General features: G+C 44.1%; 1 protein-coding gene across 1 annotated transcript in view; it reads right to left on the bottom strand.

The window, feature by feature from the left end:
• Positions 1-19,494, bottom strand: part of pkp2 (plakophilin 2) — a gene marked incomplete at its 5' end in the record, with an annotated part of 29,487 nt that extends 9,993 nt beyond the window's left edge. The window contains 7 exons of the mRNA XM_083652886.1: positions 6,696-6,872; positions 9,305-9,466; positions 10,828-10,945; positions 15,194-15,371; positions 17,580-17,787; positions 18,279-18,417; positions 18,869-19,494. Of these exons, the coding sequence (XP_083509012.1) occupies positions 6,696-6,872; positions 9,305-9,466; positions 10,828-10,945; positions 15,194-15,371; positions 17,580-17,787; positions 18,279-18,417; positions 18,869-19,494 (1,608 nt within the window). The remainder of the gene's footprint in view (positions 1-6,695; positions 6,873-9,304; positions 9,467-10,827; positions 10,946-15,193; positions 15,372-17,579; positions 17,788-18,278; positions 18,418-18,868) is intronic.
• Positions 19,495-19,917: the final 423 nt, after the last annotated feature.

Raw genomic sequence — 19,917 nt, 5'->3', positions numbered from 1 at the left:
TCCTGTTTTTCTAACCATCCATACCACTGGGCCAATATCTGTTGCTGACTTTGCTCATATGCACCTGGAGGTCAGTAGTCGACCTGGGCTAATGCACCTCGTGTAAAAGTGTGTAGTCACATGGGGCCAGTTGCACCAAGTGGTCTTAACTATGCCTGGTCGTAACTCCTACATCGGTCTTAGTTAAGACCAGTCTTTAGAGTGGATTTACGCCTGTTGCACCAACTGGCGTAAATCCAGTTGGTGGTCGTAGCAATGCGCGTCCATGTGAATTGCCGGGGAATGTGCCCTGATTGGCCCAAAAATGTGCCTTGCGCCATCACCCACTACTGTATGTGCGCCACTACACCCTCCCTCCTCCCACCCCCCTCCTCCTGTGGAAGCTCCGGGGGAAAATGGCGGCGATTAGTGCCAGGCAGTCTGAATGAAATTGAATGTAACGTTCCCAATTCTATGTATTAAATTCTAAAAAACAACCCTCAACATTTGGGAAGGCTAAGCCACACAACTAGTTCATTATAATCGAACGTCATGCTTCGAAGGCAACTTTACGACGATGAGGACGGTGAGGACTCAATCACAGCAGCCTGTGCCTGTAATTTATTTATTTATTTGTTTATTTGGACGGGACAGTGCAAAATCAATGAACACAAAAACCATGGAACAGATAATAAAACCTGGAACATAATAAAAGTGTAAAAATTGACGGATTTAGCACGAGGCTAATTTCCATCCGTTGTCCCCAAGAGACATAAAACACAAGAAACATAAAACGTAAAACATAGGTAGTAGCAATACGTAAAACATAGGTAGCAGCAGTACACTCAAAAATACGTAAAACATAAGTAGCAGCAATACACTCTAAAATACATAGCAGCAATTACACATACAAAAAATAAACATACATAGCAATACACAAAAAAAGAGATGAAAGCATATTACCTGTGGACACATGCGTATCAACCCACGCAAGGCGGCCGCGGCCGGGCCCTCAAGGCCTGTGCCCACCAGCTGGCAGGCGTATTCACAGACATTTTCAACCAGTCTCTCTCCCTCCGACGATTTCCCTCCTGCTTCAAAGCAGCGACAATCATCCCCATTCCCAAGCAGCAGAAAGTGACCAGCCTCAATGACTGGCGCCCAATAGCCCTCACGCCAATAGCCAGCAAGTGCTTTGAAAAGCTGGTCATATCAAAGATCCGCCCCACACTCCCCCCGGACCACGACCCGCTACAATTTGCATACCGCCCCAACAGGAGCACAGCGGATGCAGTAGCACACGTGCTCCACACCGCCCTGTCCCACCTGGAGGGGAAGGACACCTATGTAAGAATGCTGTTCGTGGACTACAGCTCAGCATTCAACACCATAGTACCCTCCAGGCTGGTATGCAAGCTCAAGGATCTGGGACTAAACACAGCAATGTGTGACTGGATCCTGGATTTCCTGACAGACCGCCGCCAGGTGGTGAGGGTGGGCAACCTCACCTCCTCCCCACTGACCATCAGCATAGGAGCGCCCCAGGGGTGCGTCTCCAGCCCCTTCTGGTACGACCTCTACACCCACGACTGCGTGGCGACTCAAACTTCGAACACCATCGTGAAGTTTGCAGACGACACAGCAGTCGTGGGGCTGATCTCGGGGGCGACGAGACGGCCTACAGAGAGGAGGTGGGGGCCCTGGAACAATGGCGCCAGGACAACCACCTCTCTCTGAACGTCTCCAAGACCAAGGAGATCATCGTAGACTACAGGAGGGGGGGGGGGGGCGCACACCCCCCAATCACCATCAACGGCACAGTGGTGGAAAGGGTGGACAGCTTCAAGTACCTGGGAGTCAACATCCACCAGGACCTGACTTGGGCCGGTCACACCGCCACTGTTGTCAAAAAGGCCCAACAGCGACTACACAGACTCAGGCGCCTGAAGAAATTTGGGCTAAGGCCAGAAATCCTTAGGGACTTCTACAGAGGCACCATTGAAAGCCTGCTGACTGGCTGCTTCACCACCTGGTACGGGAACTGTACCACCATGGACCGCAGGGCGCTACGGAGAGTGAGACGCGCGGCCCAGCACGTAACAGGATGTGAGTTGCCAGAACTGCATGAACTGTATAACCAGCGGTGCCTCAGGAGGTCCCTGAAGATCATCAAAGACACAAACCATCCCTACAAACAGCCTGTTCTCCCTGTTACCCTCAGGGAGGAGATACAGGGTTCCAAAAGCATGCACAAATCGCTTGAGGAACAGTTTCTTCCCACAGGCCACGAGACTCCTTAAAGAGCATGGTGCAGGTTAGAGACCCCAATCAGTCAATGTGTAGGTGAATTATGGAGGAACTCGATTTTCACATTAAGACACTTACATATACACTACAGTGACTTCTGGGGTCGTTTTACTTTTTGAGCTTTTATTTTGAAATAAAACTCTGACGTCAGAAAGGGGAGTCGCCAGGCATGCTCGTCTGTCCCTCTGTCTGTAGTCACTTAGGTCAGGGCTGTCAGTCACACACTATGGATGCTAACGCCGGTTTTCAGGAGGAAGAGGAGGTAGCAAATGTTTATGCACATGCATGTGATGGGCCTCAGGCTAATTTTGACAGTGAAAGAGAGCAGGAACAGCCCACAACGGACCGCGGAGAGAGAGTTGTGAAGGAGCCTGAGCAGCGGAGGCGGGCCGAGGTGCGGACTGTAATTCGACACACACACAAGCGAGCGGAGGCGGGCCGAGGTGCGGACTGTAATTCGACACACACACACACACACACACACACACACACACACACCGAGTCAGAGAGAGAGAGAGAGAGAGAGAGAGAGAGAGGGGGGGACTGACGGAGCGCCCCTCCACTCGCTCTTTCCCCTCCCTCCCTCCCTCCCGGAGCGAGTGAGAGAGACGAGTAGAGAGATAGAGAGCGTGTCACCGCGCAGACAGCAGGTACACACACACACACAGTCACACACACACACACACACACACACACACACACACACACCGAGAGAGAGAGAGAGAGAGAGAGATAGAAAGAGACTGTGTCACGCAGACAGGCAGCAGGCAGCAGCAGAGTGGAGCTGACTTGTTATCTGCATGCAGTAACCTGGCGACACCCGACCCAAAACTCACTGACAACGACTTACTACAGGCAGCTACTGACTAAATGACTAACTATATACTAAAAACTAACTAGTGATTAACCTACCAACTAGGCATGGGTCGATTTCCGGTTTTACCGGTTCGGTTCGGTATCCGAGCCCAAACCGGTTTGATCACGTGCAAACCGAAAAAACCTAAAAAAAAAAAAAAAAAAAAAGATTTTTTTTTTTTTTTTTTTTTTTAAGTTTTTTTAAAGTTTTTTTTTTTTTTGCCAGTCCATTCTGATTGCACTATTGTTCGTATTAGCCTCTTCTCAAGTTGCACTAGTAGGCAAAAGTCTTATTTTTTTTATTATGTTGATGTTTGAAGAAAAGTTAAGCTGAATAGTTATGAGAAATAAAAACAGTGTGTTGTTACAGTTAAAAGGTTCTGCTTATTTGTATTCAGTGTTCGTGCTGGTTGGCAGCATACCAGCTTAGAGGTGCATTATCGCCACCAACTGCAGCCGCTTTGATACGTTTTTTGGGGGAATATCGAACCGGTTTCAAAATGTTCAAACCGACCCATGCCTAGGCCCTATATTGTGTGAATTTGTGAGTTTTGAAGTTTATAAGGCAGCTCAGCTGTAAGCCAATCCATTCTGATTGCACTGCTTGTGTTTTTATTAGCCTTTTTCTCAAGTTGCACTATAGGCAGAAGTCTTATTTCATTTATTATTTTGATGTTTAGAAGAAAAGTTGAGCTGAATAGTTATGAGAAATAAATACAGGGTGTGTTTGTTACACAGGTGTCCTGCTTCTTTTTATTCAGTATCATTGCTGGTTGACAATACCAGCTTAGAGGTGTATTATCGCTATCAGGTGGACTGAAGTTGCACTACAGACAGTTATGGGCCACACTCGGGAGCCCTGCTTGGGAAAAAAAAAAAAAAAAAAAAAATGTAATTAAAAAAAAAATCGGTATACCGGTTTGATCCGGTTTAGACAGCAATATCGAACCGGTTTTAAAATTTTCAAACCGACCCAGCCCTACTACCAACTAACCGACCGACTAACTGGCTGACTGATTGACTTTGACTAGCGTACGTACCTGACCTGCTATCTGTCCTGAAATGCGACTGATTTGACCATGGATTTGACGACAGTGGGAGGGGAGAGGGAGACACGCACGCGGGAGCCACTCCCCACTGTGACGTAGCAGACTTTGTCTAACAGAATAAAAGTCTGTTATTTCCTTCTGAAAAAGGAAGGTGTTTTTCTCCATATTTTTTTTCAAACTTTTTTTTTTTTTTTTTTAATGATGCATTAACTTTTCAAATGGACATAGGGACAAGGTGAAGTATAAATTTAGCAAAGGAATTACCCTGCTCCATGCTCTTTAACATACACAAATAGTGTAGTAGCCGTACTGTACCCTACTGTAGCTGCTACCATTACGTATGTCTAATGTTTAATTGTATGTTTAATAAGGTATATGCTATTTGCACCTGTATGTCAAATTTAAAATGTTTAAGCAAGTCTAAAGTATGCACATTACATGTGCACCTATGTGCAGTGAATATGCCACTGTCTCTGACTTGTCTTATCACTATACTACCTTATTGCGTGTTGTGTCTCTTGTTGTTTTTGCACTCATATGCCCTGTTATATTTGTACTATGTTGTATACGGAGTCCACAGCACAAGAATTTCACACGTGATACTTGTACCATGGAGTGACAATAAAAATCTTGAATCTTGAATCTTGAATCTTGAAATGACTGGTTGGATTTCAGCCATTGTTTAAGTCTACCTTTAAAAGTAGCAAGGGTCGGGCTGTCCCTTATGGAGACGGGGAGACTATTCCACGTTTGGCTGCCTTTTATAGACAGGACGTTCTGACCAAACGTCGCTCATCCCGATCTCAACTCTTCTCGTCCCTGGCACCTCAATGGTGGAACAAGCTTCCACCTTCGGTCAGGACAGCTGAATCACTGCCGATCTTTCGGAAAAGACTAAAGACTCACCTTTTCAGGCTCCATCTGGGCCCTTCTTGATCTAACTTCGTTCTCTCTCTTTCTAAAAAAAAAAAAAACTAACCCAAACTTGTACCACTAACCTAAACTTGTACCACTGTTCCTTCAGAAGTTGTAGTTATCATAGACTGTGCTCCATAGTAGATTGCTCTATTGCTGACAAAAATGTGTTATTGTAAGTCGCTTTGGATAAAAGCGTCTGCCAAATGACGTAATGTAATGTATGTCATGTCTAGCTGGCTAGCCGGGCTAACTGTGGCTAGCTGGGTTAGCCGCCACATCAGCCGGCCCTCGTTGTTGGGTCCTGGTCCCGTTCCCCCAGTAGGACCGGGGCACGGATGGATATCCCCCGACAGCAGCAGGCACACGGAGATGAGAAGTCCGTTATTCACGTTTCCCTTTCCTATGAGAGGCCGCCAGGCAGCCCGCAGCAGGGAGGTGAAAGCCACGGCCTGGCCAAAGCCAAAGTGTTTGTTGGTGTGGTTGTTGTCCGCTGGGTCGTCAGTGATATAAAAGTTGGGCATATTTGCCATCGTTTCGCCCACCATCCTTCTTCCAGTAGGCTCTTTTATGCTTTTCAGCGCCAGCAGGATCAGAAGGATAGCACAGAATTGTCGGGCACAGCGAGCAGGCGACACCAAACAACACACAGCCGCCATCTTGCATCAAAAGCCATCTAAGAGGCACCTTACGCCTCCTCCTGACCAGGCGTAATATTTACGACCGGTCTTATTGAGAAAAAGGCTTACGCCCTATTGGTGCAACCGGCGTAGCTGTTAGGTCGTAAAGTTACGACTGGCTTAGCTTAAGACCAGTCGTAAGATCACTTGGTGCAACTGGCCCCTGGAGGTCAGTAGTTGACTTGGGCTAATCCATGTCGTGTAAAAGTGTGTAGTCACCTGTAGGTCAGTAGTTGACCTGGGTGAATCGATCTCTTCTAAACATTTATGACATTAGGGAGCAGCATCCAGGACTCTAACCCCAAACCTCAAACGCCAAAGACTGAAATGCATCTGCCCCTCCTTAAGCTTAATTTATACTTATTAGAAAGTGTCGCTCAGCACATGGTCGCAGACGAAAAATAAAGTGTCGCTCATGTTGCTGCATTTATGCTTCTCTCCACGGCGCAACGGTCACGTGACGCTAGAGACAGAGGGAGGCAGAGAACTAGTGCAGTGCAGACAGGCAAGAGAGGGAATGCTGTCAGTGAACCCACGTCGGAGGCAAGATGTAACTGCAGCCGCATATAACGACACACAACCACACAATCACTTCCTCTCTCTCTGGGAAGTTGGTCACGGTGTTCTTTGTGATTTTCACGAAGTCATACATCAAGGACAGGCTGATAAAAATACCGGGGACACGCTCATTAATTTCATTTAAGCGAAAACTAAAACAAGGAAGTCGCGCGTGCCCGTCTATATAGCCAATCAGACTTGCGCGACATTATGTGACGTAGTCAGCGACACTAGACATTTCACCAGGTAGCAGACACTGCTCGCAGACACTTGAAAGTGTCGACTCAAGTCCTCATTTCTGTCTGCGACCATTTCAAAAGTGTCGGCAGACGAAGCATAAATTGGGCTTTACCATTCCATTTCCAGCTGTGATGTTCTGCAGCGCTCCTATGGCGGCCTCCTGGGTGTAGTGACGCATACTGCGGGCGATCAGTGACAGGTACATCCGCACAGTGATGGCGCTCCACAGCCACTCTATGCCTCGGGGGTTGGCCTTCTCCTCCAGCAAGGGGCACTGCCGCTGCAGATGCTAGGAAGTCAGGTTGCAACAGTTGATTTGAGGTCAGTTCAGTGGATAAATTGTTGCCAAACTATTGTTGCAGCAGATGAACATTGAAAAACATACAAACTTAGCATTGGTCTTCAACTCTGAATCTCTTATTCTTCTTGCCAGGCTTGTGTGTGGGTGTATGCATTTTAAATGCATTTATTTGTAATAATAATATATTGCATTTATACAGTGCCTTTCTAAATACTCAAAGCGCTTCACATATTGGGGGGGGGGGGGGGGGGGGGGGGGGCAACTCAACTCATCCACCACCGATGTGTAGCACCCACCTGGGTCATGCATGGCAGCCAGTTTGCGCCACAATGCTCACCACACATCAGCTATAGTGGAGAGTTGAGGACTGAATGTGCCAATTAAAGGAACACTCCGCCCATTTTCAACCAGCTTTGTATCATTAGAACATCAGTAGTATATCAGAAAACTGTAAACGGTTTTGAAGTCTGTCATTTAATTTGACAGTTATTGAGTGTTAAAGTGTGGACCAGTGACATCACTGGTCCACACTAACTCAAATTAATAACTCATTAACTCAAATCAACTCTCAATAACTGTCAAACTATTCATCATTCATCTAGTTTGACAGTTATTGAGAGTTGATTTGAGTTAATGAGTTATTAATTTGAGTTAGTGTGGACCAGTGATGTCACTGGTCCACACTTTAACACTCAATAACTGTCAAATTAAATGACAGACTTCAAAACAGTTTACAGTTTTCTGATATACTACTGATGTTCTAATGATACAAAGCTGGTTGAAAATGGGCAGAGTGTTCCTTTAAGTAATGAGCGGTGTTGCGGCTAACTCATTACAAAAGTAACATATTACAGCCAGGTAATATATTACTTTTAGCAGTAACTCAGTAATATAACTTATGACCATAGATACAGTCGGTCTGTATGGGAACGCCCACAAAATGTTACTACGGCTGGCGGTGGGGTAAAAAAACAAACCCATATATTTCAATGGGCTGACTCACCACCAAAGGATGGTGCTGCGTCTCTACACTACAGGACTGGGGATTCTAGAGCAGGTACATAGACGTCTGTTCAGATGTGCATTTACTGTGGGGGTTAAATCCCCGATCGTGTCTGCCTGGGCTGGTCTAGCAGCTAAATGCTAACTGCAGTATGCTGAATGGGGAGAACAGGAGGATTTACCCCACACTGACCAAGCACCCAGCCAGCTACCCCAGCATCTATGACGAGACATCGACTCAACCTATAGGATTTCAGTAATATACCAGTTACTTTGTCAAGTAACACAAGTTAAAAATTGAGTAAAAATAAATAAATCAAAGCACATATTTAAATAAAGATACACTCTTTTCCTAATCAAATTGTGTGTTTTTATGCAAACTAGGGGCTGAAACCCTAGGCTCGCCCGCTGCGCAGAGCTCGACGCCCAATAATGATGTCACTGATGACATCACTAATGATATCATAGACATTCGGGAGGGTAATGGGATTACATCTCTACTCTTATGAAGAGTTAGAGTGCCGATGGGATCTTTAATGACCACAGAGAGTCAGGACCTTTGTTTAACGTCTCATCCGAAGGACGGTGCTCACTCATAGAGCAGAGTCCCTGTCTCTGCTCTGGCGCATTGGGGAGAGTATTCATGAGACCAGAGGGAAGAGCACCTCCTACTGGTCCTCCAACGCCACTTCCAGCACCAGTCTCCCATCCAAGGGGTATCCACAGGCAGACCTGCTTAGCTTCCCCACCAGGAAAGCCAGTAATGTAATGCGGGAGCCACTGGTGGTGTTTAACCAGGGAAGACTGGCATGCAGGCTCTATTTCACATTCAGTTATAGCTTGGGTCGTCTACTTTTTGCCCACAGAGCTGCACTGGAGTCAGATGAGGGGAGCAGTTGATAGCTAGTGTTTTATTGAACCCCCCCCCCCCGCCCTCACCCATTATATTAAACCAAATTTAGATGAAAGCTTTTAACATATCTCATACACAAGACATTTCACAATGCAATTACCTACTACATACACTCAGCTATGCATAAAAGGTTTGTATACTTTACCTTGAAACCAAGCATGCATACCACATTTAGTAATTAAATGCACAGTATGCATGCTTGGTTTCAAGGTAAAGTGTCCTTTGCCTCAAACATTTATTGCATTCTATGCATTGTATTGTAGTATTGTATTTTTTGTATCGTGAGGGTGTTCTGTAAACAGCAGTAAGTGAGTTGAGTTGCTGACAGAAGTGAACCCGATGAAGCAACGATGCAAAATGTGTAATTTGCTTTTATTATCCACATTGTAAAAATAAAACAAAAACAGGTTGGACATTTGAGCGATTGTTGTTGAATGTTGCCATCAAAGTTTTGTGCCACATGGGACAACATTTGCATTGTCTTGTTGGATTATGAGGGGATTACCTCTGTGATCTTGACACTGCGATAACCGAAACAGCCGGGAGTCTTGGCCTTGGGGGCCAGGTTCTGTCGTGACTCATAGAGATCTTTGGCATACTTCTGGGGAAGCTCTGCCTCAATCTGATAGGACAGGTTGTGCAGGATGCACACACAGTTCTCTGTGGACTGCGGAGGAGATGAATAGATACACAAATGTCACATTACAGGAGTGAAGGGATTTGCATAAAGGAATGGGCATGAGAAAATGCAGTGTAGAAAAATAGCATGTGTCTAAATAGTGAAAGTTCAGACAGGAAGACCTATGCCATTCATTCATTCATTATTCTCTCTCCCCTGCTCAACTGTTTAGTATCAGCAATTATACCAGCTTATTATGGCGTAACACTCTGGTTGCTAAACCAATCAGAGCCAGCCATAGCTCCTAATTCAGCCAAACACGCCTCTTCGGTCAACTTTAAAATCTGTTCTCCTCTCTCGTGCGCCTGCTGTCATTTCAGAGCGATTTTGTGACCCTCCTCCACCCCATTCACCTCCAGCTCATCAGATGCCCAGGTCTGTGATTTCCAGATGCCCGCTCATCTTCTCATCCATCAAGATCTCAAGAGTCCTCCTCACCACCACCAGGTCTAGACTCCAAAGGGGGAATATCCTATTCTACTCTCGCCTTCACTACCCCTTCATTGAAAGTCAGTAGGAGCAAGACGGAATACATGTGCGCGAATGAGAAGGACAGCAGAATGGTGATGATGCAAGGAGTTGAGGTGGCGAAGGTGGACGAGTTTAAATACTTGGGGTCAACGTTCCAAAGTAAGGGGGAGTGTGGAAGAGAGGTGAAGAAGAGAGTGCAGGCAGGATGTGGGTAGAGAAGAGTGTCAGGAGTGATTTGCGACAGAAGGGTATCAGTAAGAGTGAGGGAAGGCTATTCTATATGGTTTGGAGGCAGTGGCACTGACGGAAAGACAGGAGGCAGAGCTGGAGGTGGCAGAGTTGAAGATGCTAAGATTTTCGTTGGGAGTGATGAGGGTGGACAGGATTAGGAATGTGTACGTTAGAGGGACAGCTCATGTTGGACGGTTTGGAGACAAAGTGAGAGAGGACAGATTGAGATGGTTTGGACATGTGCAGAGGAGAGAAGAATGCTGAAGATGGAGCTGCCAGGCAAGAGGAAAAGAGGAAGGCCAAAAAGGAGGTTTATGGATGTGGTGAGGGAGGACATGCAGGTGGTTGGTGCGACAGGGGAAGATGGAAACAGATGATCCGCTGTGGCGACCCCTAATGGAAGCAGCCGAAAGAGGAAGAAAGAAAAATACACATAATAAATAATCATTAACCCAATAATGAGTCTCTCCACTTCTCTCTTGAAGTATAGTTTGTATTGTATTACTGAATAAAAAGTACACAAAATAGTAATAGAGAATGATTTAAGAATATAGAAATTCAAGCCTAATACTGGTGCACTAATTGTAAGTTGCACTGTAGATGAGACTTGTGGAGTTGAATGGGAAAATAAACTCTTATCACTTCACCTTGTCATCTGACTTATAGTCAGCTATGGTGCCCCGGATGTAGTAGACCAGAGAGTCAATGAGATTCTCACACTCCCTCATTGCTTTCCTGCCATCCGGACCAGCTGAGCTTATATTTCTGAGAAAAGGAAGGGGGAAAACACTATTACACAATTAAGTAACACGTAAGTTAAGATATTGAGGTAACATTTTACATTCCGTTTGTCTTTAAAGAATATGCAAATCCTGATCGTTATGATTGAATATTTTAAAAGTAAGAGTTTCAGTGGCATACACACACTACACTATATGCGTATAAACCATTTCAGTAGTGTATATAAAAGTGTTTTAATATTGCATGTGAGAGTATCTAATAGTATTTGAATGTGTAAGCATGTAGAGGTAGAGGTAAAATGTGTATAATATATGTCTTATGTCCATGTTAACATAGCCTAACCTTCCCTGGGAAAATAAATACAAGAATTAACCTTTGGTCATTTAACAAGGGCTTTGTGGAAAATAAATGTGAAAGGAACTCCTTGTTTTGTTGAACTGCAGGAGGGAGGAATGCGGCCTGAAAAGCTTTAGAACATGATAAGGAGAACTTGATAACATGCAGGGCCGATGAGGACTGGGTGATTTCAGTTCAGCGGACCGGAGAGAAGAGAGGGCCAGATGAATAATTGACTCTTTCACCGTTTTCATTTGGCCATAGTTGCCAGGGGAGCAGTAATTCTGATATCCTCTGCTTTGTAAATAGGAGGTACTGTATCTGTCCAAATACGGAAATGTTCAACTGGAAGCCAACAACTTGGTAACTAGGTAATCTCGGACCACAACGGATCAATTGTGGTTCCCCTGGCTTCCAGGATAATAGAAAAATGATGTAACACAAGTAGAGTGGTGATTACTCCTGAATTTTGCTGAGTGGGCTTTAATGAGCAAGCAGTATCAGCTTTCTTTTTGGTTTCATTTGATAATGTACTACTTCGTGGCCACTGAACTGATGGGTGGACTTTCCATATTACAGTATTTGTAAACTTACAGGCTCAGACGAACAGGCTCAGACACAGGAAAAGAAAAGAAACGAAAAAAATACATACATACATCATCAACAACATTCAACATTACAGTGCAGTGCTACCAGCCACATAAGGTGCTTAAGGGCTTGTAAGAGCTATTGTGCATGGGATCCCACACAAGGGGTCCATGAGAAACCAGCTGGGCGAGTCATCCGTCGCCCCTAACCTCAGTCACTTGTCATTCTTAACCTCGTCAAAGTAGTACCACAGCGCGGTAGCATGGAGGCCTATCGAAAAAAAGAAATGTGATAGGAAACAGCTTTAGCGAATTTGTAACCAAACCAGGGATTCCACTAGCATTTTTTCTGGCCGGCCAATTGAGCCGCAACATTCCAGAATTCCGGCCTTATAGAATAATTACCGGCCCAGTCAAAATGTAGCCTATTGAAAAAAGATAGATGTAGCCTGATCATTTCATAAATACATAACACATTATTGTATAATTCTTAGCAAACGAAATCTAAATTTTATATCATTTTTTGATTTCCAAATAATTTTCTAACTATTCACTGCGGTGCGGTCTGCGCAAAGGGAGGAGCTGCACGCACACCGCTCCTTATTTAATTAATTAATTCGGTTCGGGTTTGCAGACCCATTAAGATTAAACAATAAAACACAAAAAACAAAAGCTATTATCCAACAAATGTATTTTATTATAGTGAATGAACTCGTCACACACTTTGTGAACTGAGTTTGTCATATATTCCCGTTTAATTAAGCCTAAAGAACACTGGCGGGCCTACATTAAATGTCTCTTTGCATCGAAGAACATGAAATTAAATAACTTGAAAGATAATCTAAATTAAGAAGTTGCCTACCTGCAACAAGCCAGAGATGAGACGTGCAGTCAGTCAAACTTTATAGCCTATATATTTTCTGAAGCGGTCTATATTGACACGATGACGAGGGACTGCAGCTGGTTGTCACGCGGGCATCCAACTCGCTTTCAGAACGGACTTATAGCCTACTTCACAACATGAGAATATTTGCTTTACTTTCAACTGAAGGGCAAAAGGTAAGAATATTGTGTTACCTGTAGCCTACATATAGCCTACTTCACAACATGAGAATATTTGCTTTACTTTCAAATGAAGGGCAAAAGGTAAGAATATTGTGTTACCTGTAGCCTACATCACGAAATCCCTTGTTGCGTGTTGTGAGCTTTGAGACGATGCGCTCCATAAAGTGTTCAGACAAATAAATGAAAGCTGCCCATTAAATACTCCATGGCAAATCAATTGAGGTTCTAGTAGGTTATTTATGCTGAAATGATGTTGATATTAGTGGCTAAATTAACGGACATAATAATAAGCTTTACAACCTGCAGAGGACTTCTCTGTCACTGCGAGAATTCTCGCAATACGCTTGCGGCAGTTTCTTCATGATCAGCGCTCCGCATGTGCAAAGCAAACTTGCGATTTTTATCAGCAGCACTTGAGGAAACCGTGAGTTTGCTCGTTGATATAAGCGATTGCCCGAACGATTCATTAATTAATAAACTAGTGAACGTGAAGTGAGTCACGAAGAGCCACACCTGCCCACTACGGATATGCGGATAATGACCTGCCACTGTTAAACATGAGCCACGATTGCGTGGAAGCGGATCTTATACCGGTGGTCGAGGTAGATAAGATACGGAGTCGCGGGAGTGCGCATAGGCCGGCTAATTGTTGTTTAACATGCAGGCCAACCGGCTAGGTGCAGGTTATAATACGGATTCCACTGCATGTTAAGAAGTGGCTTAAGTGAGTTGGCTCTCAGGAACCCGAGTCTCTCCATCTGTATAACAGAGATCATGTCCATCAGCCACACCTGAAAAGAAGGTGAAGAGGAGGACTTCCATTCCTTCAGAATGAGTCTTTTGGCGACAGTTGTCCCCTGTGTAAGAGATTGTTGCACAGCTGTAGGGAAGTTCAGAGAGGACTCTGAGCAGCCGAAGATGGCAAGTTCTGCCTCCGGTTGCAGGATTATTTTGTAGGCCTAAGAGTAACAATCAAATATTTTGGCCCCAAATCGCTTTAGTGAAGGATGAAAATCGGTTGAGTGTTCCTCCTTTAAGTTCTCACTACAAAATAATCATCGGTGGCAATGTGCTTCCGTAAGATTGCTGACCAAACATACCTCCCCTTACATTTGAATCTTGCATGGGTGGGATACACTCTTCAACATTTCAGGCCAAGCTGTAGCTGATCCAGGACGACTCATGAGTGATTCACAATATAAATAATCATCTTAAATTGTGAGATTGCCAACATTACAAGCAACCAACAGCTACAAGCCCTCTGTCTTTGGAAGGTTCAATGTAAGGATGCTTTGCTTTGACTGGGCTGTAACATGTGAAAAGACAGAACGCCTAGCTTGTTTCTAGGAGCTCTGTGCCCTGAGGGAGAAATCACCACAGAACTGGTATAATGTGGGAAGCGCATCACGGGAGATAACATTGATCCATCGGGAAGAGGTCGTTCTACTGGTTTTATTTCTGGGGGAAATTCATCTTTACAGCAGGATTCTGACAAGGGATCATAAAAATGACCAAGAGAATTCTTAGTCATAACTCTGTTGGGCTGGGCTGGGGAGTTATTTCTGGGTAAACAAGGACTACGACACCAGTAATAACTTTATGCTGTATGACTCATGAGCTCTGGGTCATTGCCATGTGTTTTATTTCCTTATGATGCAGCGACCCAACATGGCCTGAAATTCAACCCAAAACGCAATACAATGCAATTCATGCATATAACCTGTGAACATAATATGTTAATACTCTTATCTGTATCGTGTATATATTTAGCTAAAATTTCCAACTCTGGAACTATACTTTTGCCAACTTTGTACTTGTACCTGTCACTTTGCCTTACTAACTTTTTACTCTGCCACACTTGGCTATAAATACTGTCCATATCTTGTTAAATTTAGGCATATTTATTGTGTTATTGTGTTGTTATCACATGTACACCTACTCCACCAAGACAATTTCCGTGTATGTGCAAACATACTATGGCAGAATAAAATAATTCTGAACTTTAAGTATGAGTGTGAGTCAATGGGGAACAAACCAGTGAGACATGATCCGTTTTTCTCCATTACAGAGAATGACAGAATAGTAAGCCCTGATGTCCAACTTATTACACGAATCTTGCTGACAGATTATGATAATGGGGAAATTATCCAATATAATACCCTCTTTTAGTCTTGTATCAGCAGAGTATCTGATGCCAGTATTGGTATCTGTTTACGCCGTATCCATAATCTACACTGCAAGAGCTCAGGAGGTGTCCAGTTTCACAGCAAACAAAGTAACCTACCGCAGACAGCCGGTAGCATTGTGGAAAACGTCTGTGTCAGCTAGGAGCTCATCTTTGGGGTTCTCGCCCTCGGATATACCGGAGCTGGGCACCAGGACGGTGTTGGTGAGGACGGGCAAGGCCTCTCTGGAGAGATGCTCCTTCAGAAGGTCGTGAGAAGACAGGTTCCACAGTAGACCTAGGAGTAACGTGGAGAGAGGGAAAAATTTGACTTGTTGAAGTCAGAGTGCAGGATCAACTGCAGAATACTAGCTAGTCGTGACCCCAAATGCCTAACCCCCCCCCCCCCAATAAATAAATAAATAAATAAATAAATAAATAAATAAATAAATAAATAAATAAATAAATAAATAAATAAATAAAATTAAGAGGATTAGATTCACATGTGAACATTTTTATTTGAGTTCCGAGTTTAAAGGGATAGTTCGGTTTGTTTGAAGTGGGGTCCTATCAGCTAGTTCGATACACTAACTTAATTAGGTACAGTGTTCTGGAGGCTGGGCGCATTGTGGAACGAGACCCGGCACTCAGAGCAGCAGCCAAACCAGCCTTTTCTCTGTAAGTACGTGGGGTCAACAACTAAAACGTAATTTAGCCACCTAAAACAACGCCCACCTAAACAAATCGATATCTGTGTACATGCACGCTCTATTTTGACAATTTTCAGCGCTTTACTTTTCCGCAAAACAGCAGTTTCATTCGGCACTGCTTTTTCTCCCAACCGTACAAATGTAGTTCTCAACGTAAGTTCAAGCAGGAAGACTATAATATCTTTTACACTTCTTTAATGCACTTTATATCTCCACTCTTCAATCTACTCACAAGATCATAATAAGCTGTCAATTTCTGGGTTTCAATGAACAATCAGCTGGTTGCCGCCCAGTCTCTGTTAACCAATTGCATAGTGTCACATCACTGCTCTGATCACCTCTCACCCTATCACGTTGCTCCACAACCCAGTTGTAAGCCAATTGCTTGGAGGCGGGTTCCTTAAATATGCTTGTTTCTGTCTCATTCAGCCTCTCAATCATCGCTGCTGTCAGGCTCGCACCCTCCTCCTCCCCTTCTCCTCCCGGTCATCGCAGTCCTATCCCATTCTTCAGTCGGAAGAGTCATGAGTCTCAGAAGGAGATCACCAGCACCACCAGTATCTAGACACTGCAGGGGGATATATCTGGATGCTGATCTGGGCTGGTGCAGCTCTCTCAACATCTCCCTGCGGTGTCTAACCGCCAAAGACTAATAACAATACTTTATTCTCAACATTCTTTCTGTAGTAAATTATTCACTTTATTGTAATAAATATCACTTTATTCATCCTTTGGTCTCTAGTCTCTCCTGATTGAACTACAGAATCAGTCAGGATTCTGAAAATAAAGTTAGAATTCTGAGTTAGTATTCTGAGTTTAATGTCAGAATTGACAAAAAGTCTGAATCTGAGGAACAAAATCAGAATTTTCAGATTAAAGTCAGAATTCGGAGGAAGAAAGTCAGCATACTGTTACCATGTGAGATCATTGATGATGTCATTAATGATATTACCGATGTACCGAAATTTTAATGTCTGGGGTCGCTAGATTTTTGTGACGAGTCGACAAGCCAGCCAAAAAAGGTTGGGAATCCTGAGTTAAGTGCTTTTGTTAGATTATGTCATAACTGTAGTGATGATGTCATCATTGGGGAGTCGACAGTGATGATGATGCAGTGATGATGCCACAGTGATGATGTCGACAGTGATGATGTCATAATTTTTGATAATGTCATCTTTGATGATGCCACTGATGATGTCACTCATTGATGGTTCCACTGCCAATCTTCCGTGTTCGATCGTAAATTCAGTTTCCGATCAACTTTTGGAACAGCCTTCAGTCTCCAAGTTTGCCTGTTGCCAATTCCAGTTTACCAAGCGCCCAGTGTTCAAGCCGTCAAGTGTCTGCGAATCAATTCACCTGACCCGATCCTAACAGCGTTGGTGTCTTGCTCAAGGACACTTCAGCAGGGTGGATGCTTGTTGTCATGGAGGCTTGAACCCAGACCAACCCATTGAAGCACAGTCGATTGTTGTCAACGTGTCGTGTGCACAGTTGAGTATCCATTTTAAAGGTGCTGTTGATTGCAGGAGTAATCAATATCAATGAATGGTGGACTTAATGGAAACAATACAACATAAAACAAAACAAATTTAAAATACTCATATTTAGCCATGACATAGTTAGTGTCTGACCTTATATCAAAACCCCCACAATAAGATTCAGAAAAAAACTATTAAATCCAATATATCAGAATATACTGTATTATAGTGTGAGTTTTTCTAAACAGGACAGCTAGCATACGTACAGACTGGGCTTTTAAACAGAGCATTGGTTCATCGGCAACAAAAACTGACCAGTCAGCTGCCGTCTGGTCTCCACATCACGGCTGCTCTTCAGCACACGCAGGATGGTGGCCATGCCTTGATTTTCCTTCACCTCCATCTTGTTTTCGCTGCTTTGGTAAACCACATTGCGCAGCGCCCCGGCCGCAGCATGCTGCACCTCCTCATTGTCGTTCTGGATGAGTTGCAGGAGCTTCGTGATCCCGTGGAGATAGAATACCTAGAGGTAAAAATGTATTCTTGATTGATAGATTTGCAGACTGATAGACAGACAGATAGACAGACAGACAACTAAAATAAGCTATGACAGCTATTAACAAATGGCATACAGTAATCATATATGATAGCCATATCAAAGTGATCCCTCGCCAAGATCAACAACAGCATTTGGAGATGAAAGGACTGATATACATTAACACAGTCATGTCCAAATGAGATACCGGCGGTATTGCATTTTATTATTCCTGCACATTTCTTACAGACCTCAAAGCGAAAGGGCTTTGGCTTTTGTTTATGTAGGCTTTTACATGTTTAGCTGCTGACATATTCTATATTTGAATCTATTTTGAAACTTTGTATCTCTGTCATAACTGGCTTTTGCATATTTAGCTAAAACAGTAAGAACTGAGACTTGTACCATGGTTAGCCACTTAGCTGTAGGCTATCCCACAAGTACAAGTACCAAGTACCATCGGAGACTACTGAGCATACCATCTTTTTAGCATCTGTGCTGCTGAAACATTGATTCTGTATGAGGCTGGCTGCACAGATCAGTGTGTCCTCATTGTCCTCAGTCAGCAAGTTCACGGCCCTCTCTAACGTCAGCTCCGGAGGCTTCTTCGCCGACTTCCTGTGCGAGGAGACAGCAACGGGTCAGAAAATCCACAATCCACAAAAGACTAAAAAATAGTTTGGCCTTAACCAAATTTAAAATGTCAGTCCTCCTCTGCACCTGTCTTTGGAACATTCACGTGTTCAAAACTGCTATATATTATGTATGTGTATGTGTATATATATATATATATATATATATATATACTGTATATATATATATATATATATATATATATATATATATATATATACAGTATATATATATATCCTAGGATATATATCCTAGGAATCCTAGGAATAGAGCGCACATAGCGCGCAAGATTGCTAGTATATATAATATATATACTGTATATATATATATCACACACACACACACACACACACACACACACACACACACACACACACACACACACACACACACACACACACAACAGAAGACTTCCACAAAAAGAAGAACATCTCACAGTGTCACAGCGTTCCCCATCTGTATCTGCTGAACAGGGAGCTCCACCTCCATCCTCCTGGTCAAGTCCACCTCCATGCTGGCCATGGAGGGAGGGTATGAATTCTGTCTGCCGAGCCCCTGGCCCGGGATGTCCCTCCTGACCTGAGCTGGCCAGGCTAGTCCATCCCCCCTACGCTGGCTAGCACCAAGTGTCCCATAGCCAGTGTGTCTCCGCACACTATTTGTCTCCCTCTGGACATCAATTTGATGATGACTCCGTGAAAAGCCATTGTGGTTACTGAGCTGAAATGGGGCCTCTGCGAATGCAGCCTGTGGCCCTGCTGTCTGTTTGACTGACTTATGGCGGTAGCTCCCATGAGCGGGTGTGGATGTCTGCAGCCGCGTGCCTTGAGGTACTTCTGAGAAGGCGTAACGCCGAAATGAATCAGACCCAAATGAGTGGTCCAGCAGAGGGGCCATCCTTACTGTCTGACTGGGGCCAGGGAGGGTGTAGGTCCCCATGCGGAGGGTCCCGTATGCCAAGCGGCTGCGAGGCATCTCTGGGCTCGGGGCAGGAGACACTTCCACCCTCCTGGAGGGCCTCCGCACATGGCCGCTTGAAAGAGAGTGATTGCTGAAACCCATTCCATTTACCTGCATCCAAAAATAAGAGCAGCAGTGAAAAATGTGTCTCAACAACTATACTGTGGTAACTTTACTCCTCTCATCAACTCACTGTCTCAACAACTATACTGTGGTAACTTTACTCCTTTCATCAACTCACTGTCTCAACAACTATACTGTGGTAACTTTACTCCTTTCATCAACTCACTGTCTCAACAACTATACTGTGGTGACTTTACTCCTCTCATCAACTCACTGTCTCAACAACTATACTGTGGTAACTTTACTCCTCTCATCAACTCACTGTCTCAACAACTATACTGTGGTAACTTTACTCCTCTCATCAACTCACTGTCTCAACAACTATACTGTGGTAACTTTACTCCTTTCATCAACTCACTGTCTCAACAACTATACTGTGGTAACTTTACTCCTTTCATCAAC

Source organism: Poromitra crassiceps (assembly GCF_964638095.1).
Source record: "Poromitra crassiceps genome assembly, chromosome: 2".
Taxonomy (NCBI): Eukaryota; Metazoa; Chordata; class Actinopteri; order Beryciformes; family Melamphaidae; genus Poromitra; species Poromitra crassiceps.
This window is presented reverse-complemented; position numbering and strand designations above follow the sequence as displayed.